Source organism: Mustela nigripes, chromosome 9, assembly GCF_022355385.1.
Source record: "Mustela nigripes isolate SB6536 chromosome 9, MUSNIG.SB6536, whole genome shotgun sequence".
NCBI classification, from domain to species: Eukaryota; Metazoa; Chordata; class Mammalia; order Carnivora; family Mustelidae; genus Mustela; species Mustela nigripes.
This window is the reverse complement of record NC_081565.1, coordinates 35,353,367-35,376,153: the sequence shown is the minus strand read 5'-3', so window position 1 is coordinate 35,376,153 and position 22,787 is coordinate 35,353,367. Positions and strand designations below refer to the sequence as shown.

Genomic DNA, 22,787 nt, shown 5'->3' with positions numbered 1-22,787 from the left:
TGGGGAGCTCTTAGTCTGAGGAGACATTCAAGTTTTCTAGAAAGAAATGCTGACAGAGTGAGTCTCGGGGCTTTGTGAACAGTCTCAGGGAAAAGCCAGGGCCTCTGGTGCAAGGAGATGGAGAATGAAGAAAAGAAGGGAGATTCAGTCAGAATTCTCCGTGGTGTGGCCACAGTGTGCAGGAGGCCCCTTTACTGCTCCAAACGTACCAAAGGATCAACAGATGTTAAGACCTTGGCACCGTGGCCTGAGCTGATTCTCTCAACAGGTGACACCGGGGCAAGGGATCTATTGGCTCTCGTCTGTCCCAAGAAAAGTGATGCTTGATTTTCTGATGATTTTCATTTAGGCGGTCTTGTCTCCTGCATGCCTTACTCTTTTTTAAATGTGTGCCAGATGTTGTATTTGCAAAATTCTTTATGGAAGTGATTTGGAAGACTGGGGCGATGCTGCTTTCCTTCAGCATGGATTTACATTTGCTTCTGATTTTGGAAGCACCACCACCAAGAATGAATCTCAGGGCTTGAGAAGAGCTGAAGCTGAGCTACGGCACCTGTAAACAAAGTTTCCTTCAGTTTCTCTCCTGCTCTTGTGGTGCTGCCCTTTGCGATGCCCTACCAAAGGGAGGAAGTGTAGTTAGAGGCCCTTCATGGTGAGCCTCGTATCTCAAAACCTGTCTCCCACCCTCAGGATCCTGTTCATCGCGCTGCTTAGCCTCTCAGCAGCCACTCCCAGATTCTATAAATGCCTCAGTTAACTCACAGCCTCAAATGCTACATTTCTCTGAATTCCACGATTCCCAGAATCATGACCTTATGGTTCTTAAGGTCGTACAACCTCACCAATGCTTTATGCAGATGTTTTATGTCATGGTCTAGTTTTTGTTTTTAATTGTCATATGCAGGAGAGTTTGTCCCATTTAACTCTTCATTCTTACTGGAAGCAGAAGTTAAATATTATTCTCTACTGCATTTTTCCTAGAGTCCTATAAGATGACCAAATTATCAGAGTTATTCCCCACCGGCTCCGCAGGGTGGGTATCTTTCCCCTGCTGCCCAGGCACTTTTGGAGTCAGAGAGTGCTGAAACTGACTGCAGAGAGCTCCCACAGGTGACAGAGCAGATGCGTCATGGACAGGTCCAATCAGACCTCCCCTGGGGCGGGGTTCATCCTCCTGGGCCTCTCAGCCCACCCAAGGCTGGAGAAAATGTTCTTTGTGCTCATCCTCCTGATGTACCTGGTGATCTTACTGGGCAACGGGGTCCTCATCCTGGTGACCGTCCTTGACTCCCGCCTGCACACACCCATGTACTTCTTCCTGGGGAACCTCTCCTTTCTGGACATCTGCTACACGACCTCCTCAGTCCCCCTCATTCTCGACAGCTTTCTGACCCCCAGAAAAACCATTCCCTTCTCAGCCTGTGTCGTGCAGATGTTTCTCTCCTTTGCCATGGGAGCCACAGAGTGTGTGCTTCTGGGCATGATGGCATTTGATCGCTATGTGGCCATCTGTAACCCCCTCAGGTACCCCGTGGTCATGAGCAAGGCTGCCTATGTCCCCATGGCTGTCAGCTCCTGGGCAGCTGGTATCACCAACTCTGTAGTTCAGACATCCCAGGCTATGAGACTGCCTTTCTGTGGGGACAATGTCATCAATCACTTCACTTGCGAGATCCTGGCTGTCCTGAAGTTAGCTTGTGCTGACATCTCCATCAATGTGATCAGCATGGTCGTGGCTAATGTGCTTTTTCTGGGGGTCCCAGTTATGTTCATTTTTGTCTCCTATGTGTTCATCATTGTTACCATCCTGAGGATCCCCTCAGCTGAGGGGAGGAAGAAGGCCTTCTCTACCTGCTCTGCCCACCTCACTGTGGTGGTTGTCTTCTATGGGACCATCCTCTTCATGTACGGGAAGCCCAAATCCAAGGACCCCTTGGGGGCAGACAAGCAGGACCTTTCAGACAAGCTTACCTCCCTCTTCTATGGGGTGGTGACCCCCATGCTCAACCCCATCATCTACAGCCTCAGGAACAAGGATGTAAAGACTGCTGTGAGGAATCTGGTGCGTCAATAATACCTAACTGAGTGACTCTCGTGATTTCCAAGATACCAGAATGCAAGACCTCCAAACTCCTTATTGTTTTCATGGGGAAATGGTAACCCAAAGTAGAGAAGGGAGCTTCCTAAGGTCCCTGCTGTAGACCCTGTGACTAAGACTAAAAAGTAAACTGGTTCTCTATCTATTCACCTACTCATTGTTCCAAGTTAATGGAGCTTTTGTCTATGACCCTAGAAGGGAGGAGCCTTCACATTTCTAGAAATGTTGGCTAGTTGTTGGCTTTGTGCACAACCACAGTGACATCGTATCTTAGCTATTTTATGCTAGTGAAGTCTTAGATTCTCTGCCACCAGAAGTTGGTGTGTGTCCGTGAAGCCTTATCTGTGTGTGCAAAATTAAGAAACAACCACAGAATCTGGTTTTAGTAGAACTGGGCTCTTGGAATGAGGCCCTGTGTAGAATTGCTAATCACTATACAAGCTTTGGTATTATCCTAGAGGACTGTGTTCAGTAAGAATAACATAAAAGGTATCATCTATATCATCATAGCATATTGGCTGATAGCACCATGGCAAGAATTCACCTTATGTCTTAGCACCAGGAAAAGAGGGCTCTTACCTTGAGTGTGTAGCCGTCTGAGGAAGCTCAGAGAGATGTTTGGCCTCTCCTCCCCATGTCCCAGCTCCAATCATGCACTGATACAGTACTGCATAGCTGGGAGACAGCAGCTGTCCAACTCTTTTCCCCACACAAATTACATGTGTGTTTGTATTATAGCAACAAACACTCCCATGCAGGTGCCCTGACAATAAGGAAATCCAAAACATGTTTTGGGGAAAGCAAAGGGTTACAATAATCCTCAGTTGCACAGCTATCATCAGCCATTAGTAAGAGTTGGTTATGGCACGGGTGTGATGTGTGATGGGCTGGGGGGCTGTAGGTTTGGACTTTTGGGTAGCAGCCATAACAGCTTGGAGGATGGTCATACTGGGTGAGAGACCTTCGACTGCACAGAAGAGAGAATTCTACTCAGCCTGGTTTCAGAATAATGTGGATTTTTCTAAAAGTAGGGTCAACCTCAGGCAAAGTTAATCAGGCTCTAGTTCCTTTGCTCTGAGATTCTCTTGACTCCTCACTCTTCTAAGTGTCAGATTTGTCAGGCTGACTTGTCTCATCGTCACAAGATGGCTGCCATTGCTCTGGACCCACAACTTCCCCATTCACTTACGGAATAGGAACCACTGGTTCCTACAACCAGAGAACAAATATCCTGAGGTTTGCTCTGACTGTACCCATCAGTGCAAACTGCAAACAAATCACAGTGGCAGGTGAGATCAGATTATGCAGATTGACTTAAACTAGCGGGACCCTACTAAAACAGAAGGTGGGGTCAGTCTAACCTAAGTCTACAGCTGCTATATCCAGAAGAACATCTGGTTTTATGAGTAAGAAAGTGATAGAAGGTCAATGGACCCTGGAAGAACAGCAAACAAATGTCCACCATTTTCTGGGCGCCACGTGAGGCTTCCTGACTCTGGAAAATCCCTAGGAAGGGAGAGGGCTGCTTCTACTCCTTCTTCTTCTTCTTCTTCTTCTTCTTCTTCTTTTTCTTCTCCTTCTCCTTCTCCTTCTCCTTCTTCTTCTTCTTAATCTTGAAGAGTGAAAGAGTGCGTGAACTGGGGGAGGAGTAGAGGGAAAGAGAGAGGGGAAGCATACTCCCTGCTGAGCTCAGAGCCGAAGGAGAGGTTGGATCTCATGACTCCTGAGATCTCCTCCTGAGCTGAAACCAAGAGTTGGATGCTTCACCGACTAAGCCACCCACGTGCCCCCAGAATGTCCCTCATTGGATATGGAGGCAGCATATTCCCAGCCTGGTCAAATGGTGACTCAATGCCAGATTTAATCTGATTAAAGAAAACAAATACAAGAATATTCCTTGTACATCTGAGTTGTCCTAGATTCAAAACTGTTCCCGGTGTGCTTGTATCATGTCTCAACCCTGCACTGAGAAGTCCTCTTGACGGTTTGCCTTCCAAGGTGAATCTTACTCCTCCTTGGCTTTTTAATTTTATATTTTTTTCTACTTTTAGTTTTCCTTTGTCCCATTTGCTCACCTGTCTATTTTTAATTTTTTGTCCTTGGATGTAGTTTTGGTTTATCTCAGCTCTTTGTGGGATGATGCCAGGCACATGTTATAAGACCAACCAGTGAACAAAGCCACAAGTAAGCAAGCAAATGAATAAACAAATAAAACCCAAGGGAACTAATGACAAAACACAGCAGTGGGGGAGGTAGTTGTGGGGCTGTTGGAGACACAGCTCACAGCTCCTTCTCTGGGCCTTGCTGTCTCTCTTCCCTGCTATACCTTAGTTTGGGATTGGATGCCCTTGAGGTCCTTTCAAGGCTGACCTTCCAAGGTGATGACTCTAACCCCAGGCCATAGGCATGAGACTAGGGATGGTGAAAGGAGACTGTAAAAGTCAGCTTCCAGTATCATGGTCCCTAGGGCATCCTTGTCCTGTGCCGCTCCCTCACCTCCCATGCTTGTATCATGTCTCCCAGTCCCCTGGATTTATTGTGTGTGTTACATGACACAAGAGATGGTGATTATATTTCCACATATGTACTTAGATTTACCTGAACACAAGACTCCATGAACAGATCCCAGGTCCTTTGTCATGGACACTCCCGACAAGACTAGGACTTCTTGTGGTCTTTCCAGCAGGAGAGAAAAAAGAATACACCAATCCCTACTGAACTTCTCTTTGGGCTTGAGGACAGTTGAAAAGAGGTCAGTTAGAACCTCCCTCCTTGGAAATCTGTAAACTGAGGCTCTTACTCTTGTTGAATTGACCACAATCTGACCCTCCTCACCACCAGGGGTGAGCCGGGCTACAGGCAAATAAAGGAAAGTGGGTTACCCCGGAGAAGGCAGGTGAGGGGACACAGGACAATCTGGGGCTCTCTGCTGCTGTCTCTGCATTTTCCTTTGTGTCATGATCTCTTCATCTGTCTTTCTGTGTTACCAGTGAGCTTAGAGCAAGTCTTACCAACAGTGAATAAGGGGAGGGGGAGGGAGATGAGCTTTATTACAGCCCTTTGCTCCCCTGCCCCGTTTAAAAATTTTCCTTAGACTCTGGGAACACCAATATTTGGGCTCCATCAGCCTCGGCCTTACTTCTGCTCACAAATTTTAGGTGATTTCCCTAACCAACCCAAATGAATTCTCAGGGGAAAAAAAATAAAGAAATTTACTTAAGCCTACGCATTTAAGTCTTTGTTCTTCTAACTAAAAGAGCAAAACTAAACAGATTTAGATGAAAGTTCACTGAAGAGTCAGTGGCTTGCAGCTGGCACTGGCCACAGACTCAGGAACCATTAGGACTCCCAGGAGATCCTTTGAGGACCATGGCTGGTTCTATTTGCTCCCAATTAAGACTGATGCTTTGTTCCCCTGGGGGTTAAGTCCGGGAACCTGAGTATTGTAGAAAGTCCATTAGTATTCCAAATTGAATTATTACAACAGCTGCTTCTAGCACTCCTCAAGAAAACAAGAGAGCAGTTCAAAGAGCAGCTGGGTAGAGAGAATGGGAAGTGGGCATGCAGGTTGCTCTGTCAGCACAGACTGGAGCTGAGCCATTCTGCCATGTCCCTTCAGAGGTACTGTGAGTCCAGGGCCAGGGAGCCAGAGACCTGCCTTCTGATTCTGCTTCCAATGCTGTTTACCACTGTAGATTCTTTCCCTCTCTGAGTCTCCATTTCTTTGTCTGTGAAATGTGAGTGTAGCCCCCTTCTTCCATCCCTCTCAATAAATAATGCATGGGAAAACACCTAGGGAGAACCCAGCGGGAAGGAATTCATGGCTCACACCCCACAACCTGTCACTCTTTGATTAGGGGTCCCCTCTGGATTCTCCCCTCCACAGTTCATGAGCTATGGCTCCAAATTGCTAAAGCCACTTGGGGCATGATTTGAAGGAGCCTTGGATGGCCTGTTTGTGGCTCTGGTTACCTCTGCCTGCCGCACACCCGCCATCTGGTGGCCACTTCTGCAAGCCTCGACGATCAGGGCTTCTCAAATCTCAATGCGCTCAAGAGTTCCCTGGGGATGTTGTGAAAATGCAGATTTGGATTCAGTGAGTCAGAGGTGGGCCCTGGGGCCCTATGTCTCTGACAAGTTCCTAGGAAATGCCTATGCTGCTGCTCTGCGGGCCACACTTCCAGCAGCAAGCCCTAGAAGACTGGGGACTGAGGGATGGAAGAAAGAGGCAGGAAAGCAACTCCCGTGTGGAAGGCTCCTGCCACGTGCCAGGTCAGTTGATGTCAGCCATCTGCTCTGGTCTCTCCAGTTTCCAGGGCAACGGTTTGCCCTGTGACCTCACTTCTTTATGGACCTAAGGATTGTTGATTACTTTATTAAGGATTGTTGATTTAAAAAAAAAAAAAAAAAGGATTGTTGATTAATCAGTTTGTTCAGCTTCTTACTTGTTAGTGGATTGACTACCAAGCTTCTTACACTTTAGACCAGAAACTAGCCATTCCCATCTCAAATAGCTCCAGAGAGCAGTCAAGTGCAAATGTAAAATGTGGTGAGGGACACCCGGGAGGCTCCGTCAGTTAAGCCTCTGCCTTCGGTTCAGGTCATGATCCCAGGGTCCTGGGATCGAGGCCCAAGTTGGGCTTCCCTGCTCAGCAGGGAGTCTGCTTCTCTCTCTGCTTCTCCTCCCTGCTCATGCTCTCTCTCTCTCTCTCAAATAAATAAGAAATCTTTTTTAAAAATAAAAGAAAATGTGGTCAGGTACAGAGTAAGAGTCATAAATATATCAGAGAAGGAGATACATACCAAATTTTATAGAAAACACAATTATTATATTTCTGAAAATATAGTAGTATGAGTTCAGAAAAGTTAAGGAGATGGAAATAACTTCTCAAAAATCAATTGTATTCCTACATACCATCAGTATACAAAAGGGAAAAAAAGCAGGAACAATACTCTATTTACAGTGGCAACAAGTATCCAATAATTGGAAACAAACATCATTCGAGGCATGACAGAATTAAGGGGAAAAAAAATTGTGGAAGTGTTTTGGGAGTACAAGAGACGGCAGAGTGATTGACCAGGAATCACTCTTGGGAGAAGCCAGGGAGAAGAACGATAAAAATGACATTAATTTCTAGGCTGGAAGCTCTCAAATTGTATCAAACAGAAGACGTTCTGTGATATGGGCTCTACCTCCAAATATTTCCATTTCCCTTTGTCAGAGGTAAGGCCAATAAGAAAGCTGGGCTCAGGGCTCAGAAACATAGTTATTTAGTGTTTTTAAATCCCTCCAAGACTCCACTGAGCTACATAAATTGCTAGTGAAGAACAATTGAACAATACAAAGATCTCTTCAAGGGAACAATGTTAGATTCTTCCTACAAGATTTGAACTTACTACAAGGTAGCAATTGCTGAACTACATCATTGCTCTTTTTTTTTTTTTTAAGATTTTATTTATTCATTTGACACACAGAGAAAGATCACAAGTAGGCAGAGAGGCAGCCAGAGAGAGGGGGGTAAGCAGGCTCCCTGCTGAGCAGAAAGCCGGATGCTAAGCTCCATCCCAAGACCCTGGGATCATGACCTGACCCGAAGGCAGAGGCTTTAACCCACTGAGCCACCCAGGTGCCCACATCATTGCTTCTTAAAGTTTTGAAACATCAGCAGCATCAGAGGTACTGGAAAACTATAAGAGTTAAATATGTATATGTCAGGTCAAAATTCATAGTGTGAAGGAAAAAAATAACTTTTTGATAGTGGCCAGCAACAGCTTTCAACTGAATGAAGGTTTCCCTCTGATCCACCCGAAACACCGAACGTTGCCGCACTCTTCTGATGGATTGGAATTAAACATAAAATACCATCGTGATGACAAAAAGCCAAAAAAGAACAGAATAACATATTTGTCCCAGCTGTAGAAGGAGATGTGATTCATTATTTTGAAAGAGAGAAGGTATCGGCACTAAAATAGACAAGTTCAAACACACATTGGACAATAAAGTCTGCCTAATAAAGTTTGATCAAACAAGTACCAAACCACTCCCAAATGGAAGTTTGTCAGACTCCACAAGTACTTCTTTAAATATACATATACCCCCAAATAACTTTTAATAGGTAGTGAAACAATGGACATGCGCAAACTTGCAATGTTTTGATTTTTTTTTTTACACACCAGGGGCCACTGTCACATTAGCATGTGTGCCATTGAGTTGAATTCCTTTTGCAGAGACCTCAGAACAAATCTCTTCCTGCTGTCTCTGTGCATTTATTTTATCTTCTTTAAATGTGTCCTTGATTAGAATAAGTGTAGTTCTGCCATGATCTTTTCTTTAATCTAGGCTGATGCACATCCGCTCACGTATATATAATTGTACCAGGGAGTACCATACGCCCTGTTCCCAATTAAGCGTCGGGCAGGGCTCAGAATCATCTGCTCAGCGCATGTTCTCATCATGGTGTCCTAGCTGATTGCACAATAACACAAGAACATGTAACTGGTCACTCTGTAATAATGTCGCATTATAAACAGTGATGGGATTAACCATAAATTTGGGGTGCTACTTCTCTAAACTACATTTACGATAAGGAATTGAGTGGTTATCCAACCTTACTAGTAAACCAGTTTTTTTCTGATTTTTAATGTCAAACTAGCACTTTTTAAATTAATAAACTTTGTCTTTTAGAGCAGTTTCAGGTTCACAGGGAAACACGGCAAAAGCCTCTGTGCTCTTCTTCATCCCTCGCTCCCCACCAACCCCTAGGAAAGTCTCATCTCTTTACTTTTTCAGAATGTCATAGAGTTGGAATTATAGAGTAAATAACCTTTTCGGGTTGGATTCTTTCACTTAGTAACATGCTTTTAAACTTCCTCATGTCTTTTGATAGCTTGATAGCTCATTTCTTTATTTTTTTTTTAAGATTTTATTTATTTGTTTGACAGAGAGAGAGAAAGGGAGAGAGCACAAGCAGGGGGAGAAGCAGAGGGAGAGGGAGAAGCAGGCTCCCCACCGAGCAGGGAGCCCGACAACGAGGGACTCAATCCCATGATCCCAGGATCATGACCTGAGCCAAAAGCAGAGGCTTAACCATCTGAGCCACCCAGGTGCCCCAAAGCTCATTTCTTTATAATGCTGAACAATATTCCACAGTCTGGATGGAGCATGGTTTATTTGCCCACTTATCTACTGAAGGGCATCTTCATTGTTTCCAAATTTTGGCAATTATGAATAAAGCTGCTGTAAACATCCATGTGTAGATTTTGGTGTAGACATAAATGCTCACAAATCAATACTGAAACAAAAATTTCTCAGCACTTCTTCTTCCAGGTACCATCTTAATTTAAATAAAAAGTAGTTTGAGATTGCAAGGTGATCTATTTCAAAAACAGTGACCCTTTGCAAACTACTCATCTGTATAAATGAGAATTTTCTCTGTAGCAGGCAACCAAAACAAAATACCAAAATAAATTGGAGGCTGAAACTGATGCAAAGGCAATTAACATCCATAATTCCAGATTTCAAGTTTTTGTGTTCATCAAAATCTTATCTTTGAATTCTCATTCACTATCATTGAACCAAGTAACTGTTATAAATTTAAACTTATAAAAGAAATAGTAAACAACAATAAAAGACAGCTTTTCCCCTCCTTTTTTACATAGCAGGACTCTACAAGATTTTGTTGGAAAAAAGTTGCCACTGCTAAAAAAATAAAAATAATATTTTTTAAGTTTGAAAATTACTGAAATACACAGGCAAAGAGAGTAGAGAATGGGACCAATTTCATTCTCACAGTCCCATGGCTTTTTTTTTTTTTTTTAATTCTAGTTAATGAGCATACAGCACAATATAGGTTTCAAGTATAGAATTTAGGGATTCAGGTAGAATTTAGTGATTTACCACTTACATGTAACACCCAGTGCTCATGGTAACAAGTGCCCTTCTTAATACCCATTACCTACCTAGCCCATCCCCCACCCACCTCCCTCCATCAACCCTCAGTTTGTTCTCTATTGTTAAGAGTCTCTTATGGTTTGTTCCCCTCTCTTCTTTTTTTCTTTTTCCCCTTCCCCTATGTTCATCTGTTTTCTTAAAATCCACACGTGAATGAAATCACATGGTATTTGTCTTTCTCTGACTGACTTGTTCATTTAGCATGATAAATTCTAGCTCTGTCCATGTCATTGAAAATGGCAAGATTTCTTTGTTTTTTTGTTTTTGATGGCTGAGTAATATTCATTTATCCATTCTTCAGTCGATGGACATTTGGGCTCTCTCCACCGTTTGGCAGTCTTGTGTCTTTAGAGGACTCACCAGAGGTTGGCAGGCATCACAGATTAAGGGTCACAGTGCCAAATTGTATGTGTCGGTATTGGCTGCCTTGGGGCAGGGTTTCTCTTCCTCTTGTGAGATCTCAACCCAGGGGCCAATGGGGAGGTCAGATACACGCACAGATTCTGCTTTAGGGCACAGGAATCGCTTTTGTTCTACAAAGATATAACCTCAGTTATTAAATCAGCAGTGAACATGATAATAGGTAGAAAATGTTTTCTCTGGCTGGACCGATGCTTCTAAGCAACAACTTCTGGAAGGGCTGATGGACAGCTAGTTGTCTCTGCAAGTCCCTCTCCTGTTAAGTGACTAAAACCTAATTTCATTCAATTCAGTGGGATCTCAGCTTTGTCGAAGCCTCTCCTCAAACCCCCTCCCTAGCTTTCAGAGGCCTATGGAGAACCAAACCCACCAGCTGGGACTGGGAAAGAGGGCAGGATATCTGGTCCTCTATAGTCATCATCAGTTTCTATTGACACCTGCACTGTCGTGTGGTATTGGGTAGAGATCAGGCAAACAGCCATGGCCTCTACAGGCTCTCCAAGCTAACGCCGGCTTGCCCCTCTCCAAGGGCACAGCAAATATTCAGCCACTCTTCGATGGCGCTCCAAGTAGAGACCAGGAAATAAGGCGTATTTAGAGCCATTTCTCTTCTACACTCACATGGAGTGCAGGGGAATTTTAGGACAACTGTCACTTTCCCGAGCTCCAGCAGGACAGGACTGTGTCTCTCAGAGTATTCTTCCAAGTCTGTTGTTCATATAAATGTTTTATGCCCTCAGCCTTTGGGGCTAGATTCTGATATTTCAAAAGCTTTTACTCTGATGACTGCTGCCTCTGCCTTGAATTTCAAAGGTTTGTTTTTAAAACCAAAAAGTTAGGAATTATTGTTTTTGTCTACTGTTCTCCTCTAGGAATCATCTCTGAAGAAATGAATGCCTTACCTTAATGTTTTAGTTCTAATGAAGGGAATATTGAAAATAAGAAATATATTCATATTTTAAAAATTGGCCCATTGTACATACATGAAGCCAGCTATCATCATCTTTTTTTTTTTTTTAAGATTTTATTTATTTGTTAGAGAGAGAGAGAGAGCACAAGCAGGCAGAGCAGCAGGCAGAGGGAGAAGCAGGTTCCCTGCTAAGCAAGGAGCCTGATGCAAGGCTCCATCCCAGGATTCTGGGATCATGACCTGAGCCGGAGGCAGACACTTACCCAAGTGAGCCACCCAGGTCCCCCTAGTCTTTTTCTTTTTTTAAGATTTATTTATTTATTTTGGGGTGGAGGGACAGAGCGAGAGTGAGAATCTCAAGCAGACTCCTTACAGAGCGCAAAGCCCGATAAGGGGCTGGATCTCAAGACCCTGAGATCACAACCTGAACTGAAACCAAGAGTCAAATGCCCAACTGACTAAGCCACCCAAGTGCCCTCACAAATCATAAAGTCTTAAAGAACCAAAATGGACCTCTTCCTTTTCAAGATAAAGCGATTCATGATCATAAAATGTGTTTAGGCTAAACAAATCCAGAAACATTATTTTCCTTAAAGATTAACTTCAGAAATTTATTATGCATAAATTCCTGAAAACAAAATATGATCCTAGCTAATTAAAATCAACAAAACCTGCCATGTTCTGCATGGACTTGATACCAGAACCCCAGGATCATGACTTGAGCCAAAGGCAGACGCTTAACCAACAAGCCACCAGGTGCCCTATTGGTAACATTTTAAAAGTGCCATAATGATCCCTAAGTGTTAACCTTTCCTTAGAATAAAAGACAATTACAATAGCACTGTGGAAAAGAAGTATGTAAGTCCCAAAGTGAATCCAACCACATGTGTAATTTTAAGTTTTGTAACAGCCACGCTAAAAAGAGTAAAAAGAATAGTGGTGGGGATGTCTGAGTTGGTTGGGTGGCTGCCTTCAGCTCAGGTCATGATCCCAGGGTTCTGGGATTGAGTCCCATATCAGGCTCCTTGATTGGCAGGGAACCTGCTTCTCCCTCTGCCTGCTCTGCCTGCCACTCTCCCTCCCTGTGTGTGCTCGCTCTCTCTCTCTGACAAATAAATAAATAAAATCTTAAAAAATAATAATAACAATAATAGTGGTAGATATGTGTCTTCATACATTTGTCAAAACCCATAGGATGTATAACACCAAGAATCAACCTTCATGTAAACTCTGGACTTGGGGTGACAGTAATGAATCAGTACATGTTCATTGATTGTAATAAATGTGCTGCTCAGAGCAGGATGTTGACGGTGGGAGAGCCAGTGCCTATGTTGGCGTCAGGGCTATATGAGAAGTCTCTTAGTTTCTGTTCAATTTTGCTGTGAACTGAAAACTGCTTTAAAAAAAAAAAAAAGTCTGTATAAAACAAAAACAAAACAACCCAAAACTCAAAATAAATTTAAAAAGACAGGTGGAATTAATTTCAATAATATTTTACATTCTTATTTTCATACCAAGTCTTTAAAATCTGGTGTCAGCACATTTCAGTTTGGACTTGTTATCTCTCCAGTACTCAAGAGCCACATGCAGCGAGTGGCTACCATGATAGACGGTACAACTCAAGATTTTTGACTCTCCTTTCCTGGGATAGAACTGGGAAGTAAGGTGGGAAGTAAATTCAGCCAGTCAGTTCTGTGACCCATGTTGAAGGTTGTTCATAGATCTCATATAGTTCTGGAGTGTTTAACATCATTCATGGTCTGTCAGGCACTGTATTAGACATTTTAAATATAATATCTTCCTTCCTGTTCTTAAGAAGTCCAAGATAGGGGCGCTTGGGTGGCTCAGTGGGTTAAAGCCTCTGCCTTCGGCTCAGGTCATGATCCCAGGGTCCTGGGATCGAGCCCCACATCGGGCTCTCTGCTCAGCAGGGAGCCTGCTTCCTCCTCTCTCTCTCTCTCTCTCTCTCTCTCTCTCTGCCTGCCTCTCTGCCTACTTGTGATCTCTGTCTGTCAAATAAATAAATAAAATCTTTAAAAAAAAAAAAAAAAGAAGTCCAAGATAAACGTAAAGGGAAAAACCGAGACCCAGAGAAGTTAAATGATTTTGCCCACGGTCAGACAGCTAGTTAACAAAATGAGCTACTAATGTGATTAACAGCTAGGGAGTGCAATTGGACTTAGGTGTATCTTAAGCCTATGCTCTTTACACTACATTACATTGCTGCTTTCTATTTCATGGGAAACCTAACTGCTTCTGGTGGTCTGATCAGAGGGAAAAGGATATAAGATACTGGGTTCATCAAAACACGGTAAGGTAATCCCACAATGGATGTGCTGTTTGTTCAAGCATACTGCCCGAGGGTCAGATCACTTGCCTCAGTGGACAGTCATCAGTAGACTTTCTATATCCTATGCGCTTCATAGGGTGCCCCCCACCCCCACCCAGAAAGGTTAATGAGCCATATAGTTGGCCAGAAAGTGTTTGGATAAGGGCCACAATTGTCCCTGTTTCTTGACTTCCCCCATGATATAGTGGCTGGTCAGGCATCTTTTGGTGTGAGAGGATCTCAGGCAGCTTCCATTTGATGGCTCATCATCACCACTCAGATTTCAGCCATTCTTCTAACATATCCATCTCCAATATAAATCTTGGTAGCAGAGAAATTGTCTCTACTATCAGGTGCCCTCAACCTTATTACTATATCGATTTACTTGTCCAGAGCAACTTTACTGCCATATCTCATAAGAATTACCTGGAAATAAAGTCATTTTTTATTCTATAGCTAAGAGCTCTCAAGTATTCAGGCATTCTCTTCGTGCCTGAGACTCCAGGGATCACCTCTGTGAGTCCACAGAGGTGCAGCCAACCACTCCTGTTATTAGGGACTTGGGATCTTTGAATCGCAACTGAGTCGTCCTTTATGCTCTTCCTCCTTCTTCAGCTCCTTCTGAGTCACTGATTTTTGTTGGGGCGGGTGGATAGTCTTTCCTCTTGGAACTCTTATGGGTTGAACTGTATGTCCCTGCCTCCCCAAATTTCATAAATTGAAGTCCTAATGCCCAGTACCTCAGAATGTGACCATATTTAGAAATAGAAATTATTGTAGATGTTATTTGTTAATATGCAGTCGTACTGGAGTAGGATGGGCCTCTAAGTCAATATGACTAGTGTTCTTATAAAAAGGATAAATTTGGACACACACACACACACACACACACACGCACACACGGAGAATTCCATGTGAAAATGAAGGCAGAGATCAAGTTGATGTGTCTACTAGCCCAGAAGTGCCAAAGACTGCCAATAACACAGCAGAGGCTAGGAAAGAGGTATGAGTCAGATTCTCACAAAAGGAACCAACCCTGCTAACACTTTGATCTCAGACTTCTAGCTTCAAGAACTCTGAGACAATAAATTTCTGTTGCTTAAGCCACCCAGTTTTTAGTACTTTGTTATGTCAGCCTAGGTACCTAATACAGGGACCCAGTGGTTGAATGGCCTATCTGCATGGTTTATAATGATCGGTCTACATATTGAATTATCTTGGAAGTGGTAGCTATTACCTGCATGACCCCATTTTTCCATATGGAAACCTCCTTACAGACCTCTCTTATGACATTTTCTAAGGTGCACAGAGCTAAAGAGATCTGTTTTGCTTGGGACTAAGGAAGTGTCTGAGACATGAGACTTTCAGTTTTAAAATCAGGACAGTCCCAAGCAAAGCAAGATGTGTTGGTCACCTTATACACAGCCCACTTCCTGCCCAGGTCCTTCCAGGGCACAGCTGAACCCAGAGCAACCATCTTAGTCTCCTCAGCTGAAGGGGTTACCACAGGAATTGGGGAATTCTGTGCAGAGGAGTTACATATTGTGGCAGAGGGGTGGAAGCTCTTCAGCGGTCCGGAACTAAAGGTAAGAGGCTCTGAAAGAATGGTGGCAGAGGTGCAGGGAGGGTGTGGAGATGAAGCTGGAAAATGTAATTGGGTCCAATGGCTAAGAACTTCTGACCCCACATTAATAATTGTACATCACTGTGTCCTATAAGAAAACAGGTGGCCTCTCAGACTTTGAAGCAAGAGAGTTGTCATCAGAGAAGATGTTTCAGAAGTTATCTTAATTTATATTTTCCCTTTGTAAACTTAAAATAGAGAAAAGAGATATAAAGGGACCTAAAACACATATAAATTACAATATATGGACTTTGTTTGGAACTTGAAAAACGTAAAAGGAAATTGTGAAATAATGTGGGAAATGTAAACACTGGAATTTTAATAATAGTAAGGAATTTTAAATATAACCACTGTAGCTGTGGTTATATTTTTTTTAAAGGAGGGGAGAGGGGGGCCCCCCTGGGGACTCAGTGGTTAAGTGTCTGCCTTCTGCTCAGGTCATGATCTCAGGGTCCTGAGAGCACCCGCTCTTCAGGGAGTCTGCTTATCCCTTTGCCCCCTCCCCTTCGTCACCCCCACCCCCCACCGCTCCCTCTCTCTCAAATAAAATCTTAAAATAAAATAAAATAAAATAAAATAAAAGGAGTTAATTTGGGAACGGAGAGAGGGAGAGAGGCACTTTAAAAGCCAGTGGGCCCTCTCAAACATTCCCCACAGTAGCTGTGGTGGTAAGGGGTGGAGGGGGACCTACCCCCAAATTACTTCTTAAACAAAATCTAAATCTGACATTCAAGGCTCTCCATATCTAGATACACAACCATTCCAACACCCAGCAGGAATAACACCCTAACAGGAATAAGTACTTAACAGTCCATCAAAGACACATAGAGGCTACATGTGTCAAAGAGCTTTGGTGGTGAAACTGTCCCTCGGTCCCATTAGGAGAGGGACACTTCAGCAGTGCCCCTCAGATTTTAGGGGAGGTCGAGTTGACCCGGGTGGATTCTTTGCCTGGGAGGCAGCATCTGGTGAGAAAGGATATTAAGAGGCTCACTGAGGGTAAAGAGAAGTGAAAGAAAGAGGTTTCTTTGGTTTAGCCTTGGACTATGCCCTAGCTCTCAGGCGAACTTAGAGTGTGATCCTGGCAGGTCAGTGTCCTCTGTGAGCCTCAGTGACCCCAAATGCAAAGCTCAAGAGGTGGTAGAGGTGTTGTAAGGATCCTTCCTGCTCTGACATCTTCTGACCCGGCACTTGGGGAAAGCTGTCTGCTGGACGCCTCAGCGAAAGGCGACGCACAGCTGGGCCTTAACAAAGAGACGGGGTCTCGGGAATGTTCCCGCCCCCAGCAGGTTTTGGAAACTCCCAGAGGCTGAGGGGCGGGGCTTGAGAGCGCCGCAGCCAATCAGTAAAGGTCCAGGCCGCCGGGGCGGGGTTTCCGCGAGCTGCCGCGGCTGCCAGGCTGGGTCCGAGCATCCCGTGGCTCGAGACCCCCGGCCCGGACATGGCGGCGGTCCCGGCTTCCCGGCGACGTACGCTGCTGCTTCTTCTGGCCGTGGCGGGGGTCGCGGAGGTGGCAGGAGGCCTGGCCCCGGGCAGTGCGGGTGAGTAACTGCTGGAGCAGCGGTTCGGGGCGGTCCAGGGCGGCCGCCTCATCGCTCCAAGATGGCGCGAGGCAGGGGGCGGGGGTGCGCACGACCCCCCAGACCTGGCCCAAGTCCGGTGACCCAAGGTCGGGAGGTCCCGGGAGGCGGGAGGGGGCCCTGAGACGCGACGAGCGAGGAGACCTCTCCACCCTCGCTCTCTCTGCTCCGAACATCTGCTGCACGGGGAACGGTGACCCGGGTTCGAGGCCTTGCCCTGTCACCCACAGGACAGGGGCCCCCGTATCGACCCTCCCCCCCACAGCGGATTCTGGTCTCTGCCAGAAGTGGTGAAATGCCTTTGCCCAGGACGGTCGCGAGGGTTGGATGGGATTTCCGAGGTGCAGCCGCCTTACCGCAGCCTTGGCCAGTTACTGTAACTTGACCCACGGTTCAGAAAGGCATACCTCAGGCAGCGAGCAGTGATGGGCCCCACAGCCTACCAGGTTCAAGTGTCTGAGAATGGGCCCGAGCCTGCTGAATCTAATTCTCCTGCGGTCCGCAGCGGGTGCACGGTGTTTCCAACGTAGCGCTGGGCTCTGGCGGGAGATTAAAATCAGTAAACCCTGCTTTCTGGGGGCTGTTGAGCTTAAGGAGAGTTGTGTTCTTGCTCTTGAGGAATTAAACCAAGAATGGGTAAGAAATTGTTCAGTGTATCCCACTTTCTGGGCTTTAGGAGTTGATGCCAACTCTTGTTCCTCCCCCCCAGTCTGTAGGAGGTGGGGTACAGCAGGACACAAGCCACTGGGATTCAAGGAATAAGTGTCCAGAGGAGATGGAAGACTGTGCGGAGGGAGGGAGAGAGATGACATCCAAGAGGGTGGGGGGGGGAATTGATCCCCCAGTTGCATAAACATTGTAAGATGCCTGGGATTTATACAAGCGAAGTGGTGAATGAAGTCCATTGCCTACAGGGAGAGACACCTAGAACAAGCAAAATCAAACCCAACAAGATTTTAAGATAGCTTACAGTGTTAAAGGTTTTGTTTGTTTGTTAAGACAATAAAGTATTTAAAGAAGAGAGAGAATTGTGTTGGGAACCTAGGATTAGATCATTGTAATTGAGTTCTAAAATTTGGCTGTCAGACATCAAAGGAGAGAAAGAATGAGAATATGCTGTGTATTCTTGGCTAAATCAGCTGACCTTTCTGGGCCCCATTTTTCTCATTAAGCTGATCTAAAGCACTTCCAAAGTTATGGCCCATGGAATACTAGTTGTCCATTCTCATCCCACAACCCCTTGATTCTGTGGAGTAATTAAGAATATTTGAGCAAGTTACTTAGCCTTAGTCTTTTTGTGCATTAATATCCACATTTATTTTATATAGTACCTTATGGATTTTATTGTGAGAATTAATTGAAGTAATACTTGTATAGAATTTAGAATAGTGTATAATGAGCATTGAAATGTAACTATTAAATAAGTTTGGGAAACACTGCACATTGTACCCTTCTCTTATAAATTCACAAAACATGTTAGATTCACAATAAAGGGTCCAGGGATTCCTGTAGTAAAGAACCTTGTTTGCTGGGAAATGGGAAAAAGACTTCTAGAGGTATGGAGTTTCTTTTTACGATAATGAAAATGTTCTTAAATTAAGTAGTTGTGATGGTTGCACAACTCTGAATATTTTATTTTAAAAGCAACTGAGTTGTACACTTTTAAGGGTAAAGTTAATAGTACGTGATTGTTAATGTGTAAACTGAGGCATATTAAACATTTTAAGAGTTTATTTGAGCAAAGATTGATTTGAATCAGGTAGCACCAAACAGGAAGTGATAGGAGCTAGAGGAAAGATTTTAATAGAGAAGAGGTAGAAGCAAAGCAAGGAAATTATTTGATTGGCTGTAGCTTAGGGGGATGACTTATTGGGAAAGCCTAGGTGTTTGTGATTGGTTGTCCTTAGATTTCGATTTCTTAATCTTGAGGCATTATAGGCTTAGGTTTTGCTTAGGAAGGCTACCAAGCCATTAAAACCACCCCAATCTAATGGCCTCCTTGTTTAATTGATTTAACATGATTTACATCTCAATAAAAGTATTATAGGGGCACGTGGGTGGCTCAGTGGGTTAGGGCCTCTGCCTTCTGCTCAGGTCATGATCTCAGGGTCCTGGGATCAAGCCCTGCATCAGGCTCCCCGCTGAGCAGAGAGCCCGGCCCCCCCCAACCCCCACCCTCTCTGCCTGCCTCTCTGCCTACTTGTGATCTCTCTCTGTCAAATAAATAAATAAAATCTTTTAAAAAAAAGTATTATAGAAAGAAGCTTGTTTGCTTATGAACTCTTTTTTGTTCATGATACCTAAAGGACACATTAGAAAATGCTGGGCTAGGGGCTCTTGGGTGGCTCAGTCCGTTAAGGGTCTGCCTTTGGCTCGGGTCATGATCTCAGCATCCTGGGATCAAGCCCAATATTGGGCTCCCTGCTCAGCAGAGAGTCTCCTTCTCCCTCTGCTCCTGCTCGTTCTCTCTCTCTCAAATAAATAAATAAATAAAATTATTTATTTAAATAAAATTATTTTTTAAAAATGTTAGGCTAGTTAATTCCCAAAGGCCCTTCCAGCTCTAAAAATCCATGACAACATGTAGTTTGCATTGTTTGAGAAAAAGAGAAATTCTGTTTGAACCAAAAATGAGATTTGTCCCTCTATTAAGTTCTAGGAAACATTTATTGCCTGGTCCTTACATAAAGGACATTGAGTATTACAATGGACAAAAGCTTCCATTGTGAATTTGTAGAAAGTGTGGGAAAAGTTCTTCAATCCTCAATAAAAATTTAGAACAGAATATTAAGTTGTATTTCAGTGAAGGCCTGGCTTTTATTCCTGATCAGACAGTCTTCTTTTTCCTCTCAAAGTCTGGGTTTCCCTATATCCTCTGGTATAAGGCTTTATTTAGAAGTCTTAGCTGTTTTTAGCGATTTTTATTGCTTTTCCTGGGGGTGGAGATGAGGGAATGATATTGCTAGCTCAGTGAAGAAGGGCACACCTTCTTCGTTGGAGGAATGCTACTCTTACTATCCCAGTGTACTTTCCAATGCCAGCACTGCCCTCTCCCCCACTTCTGATATTCTCTTTGAAGGATGGGATGGGACCCTATGCTGTGGTGTCAGGATATGTGTGTCATGGCATCTGATAATAGGTCTGTTTCTATTTAAGATGTTTTGTAATGGTACAAAAAAAGGGAAAGATGAAACATTAAGGGCTAAATTTCAATAAGTTGACATTTAAGGAATTATGTAATAGTCAGCCTAGAATACTGAAAAAGAATGTAATGAATTTTAAGTTAGAAAAAGCAAACGCCTATCTGGAGGAAAGTAATAAAAAGCAGATTCTCTTCTCAAAGACTTATCTTGGCCCACATTGTGGAAAGAGCTAGGATTGGTGATAGACCAGATATGACAGTTTATTCTGGTATGCTGCTAAAAGTTCCTCTCTCATATCCATAGATTTAAGCAATCTCAGTAACCATACTTTTCACTGTATACCTTTTCTAGAAGGAATTGGAACGATGTCAAGGAGGTAGTTTTTATATACTTTAAGTGTGGTTTTTAAAAGAGCAAAACATCTCACAGAAGTTTGTTTATTCAAAAAACCTGTATTTATTCAGTGCTTGCTAGCTGTCAGGCACTATTCTAAATACAGGATTGCTGCTTTCAAGGAGCTTACATTCTACCGGAGGAGAGATAGACAATAAACAAATAAATAAAATGTGTTTTGATAGTAATAAGTAGGCTGTGAAGGAAACCAGTTGATAAAAGGATTGTGTGTGTGTGTGTGTGTGTGTGTGTGTTGGATGGTGGTGGGGGGTGGTTCTTTACACAGTGGTAACAAGAGAGTCCTTTTTGGGAAGGAAAGTTCAGAAGCAAAATCTGAAGACTGAATGTCTAAGAAAAATAGGGTTAGGGACCAGAAAGTGCAGAGGCCCAAAGTCAAGAAGGAACCAGTATGGTTGCAACATGGTGAACAGGAGGGTGGGCTAGGGCTAGCAGTACTGAGCCTTGCAAAAAGCCACATAAGGACTATGGATTTTGGGGCGCCTGGGTGGCTCAGTGGGTTAAGCCGCTGCCTTCGGCTCAGGTCATGATCTCAGGGTCCTGGGATCGAGTCCCACATGGGGCTTTCTGCTCAGCAGGGAGCCTGCTTCCCGCTCTCTCTCTCTCTCTGCCAGTCTCTCTACCTACCTGTGATCTCTCTCTGTCAAATAAATAAATAAAATCTTAAAAAAAAAAAAAAAAAAGGACTATGGATTTTATTCCTTGTGCAGAAAGAAACCAATAGACTATTGTGTAAGAAATGTAAGCTTTGATTTGTATTTTAGATCACTCTGGCTGCTGAAAAAAAAATAATTGTAGTGTGGTAGGAGTAACAGCCAGTCTACTGGAAGAAGCCCTTTGAAGTACTTGAAGCAGGAGATAGTGGTCATTTACAGTGAAGTGGTGGTAGAAATAAAAGAGGAGAGATTCAGGATACCACCTGAATCTGATCCCACATGGATTGGATGTGGGAAGTGAGGGAAGGAAAAATTAAAGATTACTTGTAGGTTTTTACCTTGAGCAGTTTATTAAAAAATGATGCCTTTTTTTACTCATCATTTCTGAGCTGCCATAAAACTTCAGCTTCCTTAGCTGCAGCCCTTCTTGACCTTATGGCTTCAGGGCCCACAACCACATGGCCATACACTTCTGTGCCTGAATATATGATTGGGTCCAATTTATCTTTCGACTTAGGCCAAAACCTTGTATGATGTTGCTAAATTATTGATTGGTCACTGTGTGGGGAGAGGAGCACAGATTGGAGGAAGGTTGGCACGTGAGCCAAGAAGAGCATCAAACGTTCCGTTTTTGTATGTGTTTAAGATGGATAATAGAAATGACTGCTTAGGTCCATTTCATACCTGTCAGTAATCCATTCAGCAAATATTTGTTAAGCTGTTAATAGTGCCAGATACTGGGATAGGTGCCAGGTATAAAGGGATAAGCAAAAACAGACATGGTCTCTGCTTTCATGGGTTTATTGTTTAGTAGGAAATTCAGACATTAATTATCATATATATGTGTATATATATATCTACATTGCTAACATTATGTGGTTGTATTAGTACATACCCATTTACATTCTAAACATGAAGAATATATCTGAGGAAAATGTGATTTAGTTAAGTATATAGCATGTAATATGATGGATGTTGTAAAGCACACAGATAACATGAAGAAGATGTCAAGAAGACTGTAACATTAAGGGAAACTTTTTGGTCATGCCACTGGGTGCCAAGCCTTTTTACTTTTAGATTCCTTTTTTATAGATGGAGTCCTGCAGCGTAGAATGGACAAAGGAATTATCTAAAATTACTGGCTATTAGCCTCTTTGGGGAGGACCTTAGAAGAGTCATTTGCTTTGGTTATTCCAGCATGATGAATGTCTAGGTTATGGCTCTTTTGACCCCTTAAAGGAACAGAAACCAAGGTGGCTCAGGATTGGGCGGCTAGTCTATAGCACCTAACAGGGAAGCACATGGAAAACCAAAGGTAGGAAATTCAGCAAAGCAGACCTCAGGGACTGCTGTGGGAACTAGAAAGCTGCCAGGAGCTGAAACTACTGTTAAAGACAGTCTCTCTGTACCTTTCATAGCTTCTCTGTGCCTCTCTTACATTTCCCACTCCCCATCTATCAGCTTCCTTTTTTTACTCATCATTTCTGAGCTGCCATAAAACTTCAGCTTCCTTAGCTGCAGCCCTTCTTGACCTTATGGCTTCAGGGCCCACAACCACATGGCCATACACTTCTGTGCCTGAATATATGATTGGGTCCAATTTATCTTTCGACTTAGGCCAAAACCTTGTATGATGTTGCTAAATTATTGATTGGTCACTGTGTG

At 43.6% G+C, this 22,787-nt stretch overlaps 2 protein-coding genes across 2 annotated transcripts in view; both read left to right on the top strand.

Annotated features, from left to right (window-relative positions):
* Positions 1–1,129: 1,129 nt before the first annotated feature.
* Positions 1,130–2,074, top strand: LOC132025088 (olfactory receptor 13C7-like). The gene has a single exon (XM_059412258.1). It carries the CDS (start codon positions 1,130–1,132, stop codon positions 2,072–2,074), a length of 945 nt encoding a protein of 314 aa, XP_059268241.1.
* A 14,631-nt stretch (positions 2,075–16,705) lies between these two features.
* The window catches only part of RECK (reversion inducing cysteine rich protein with kazal motifs), a 76,156-nt gene continuing 70,074 nt past the window's right edge, over positions 16,706–22,787 (top strand). The window contains exon 1 of the mRNA XM_059411333.1: positions 16,706–16,873. Within this exon, the coding sequence (XP_059267316.1) occupies positions 16,774–16,873 (100 nt within the window). The 5' untranslated portion in view covers positions 16,706–16,773. The remainder of the gene's footprint in view (positions 16,874–22,787) is intronic.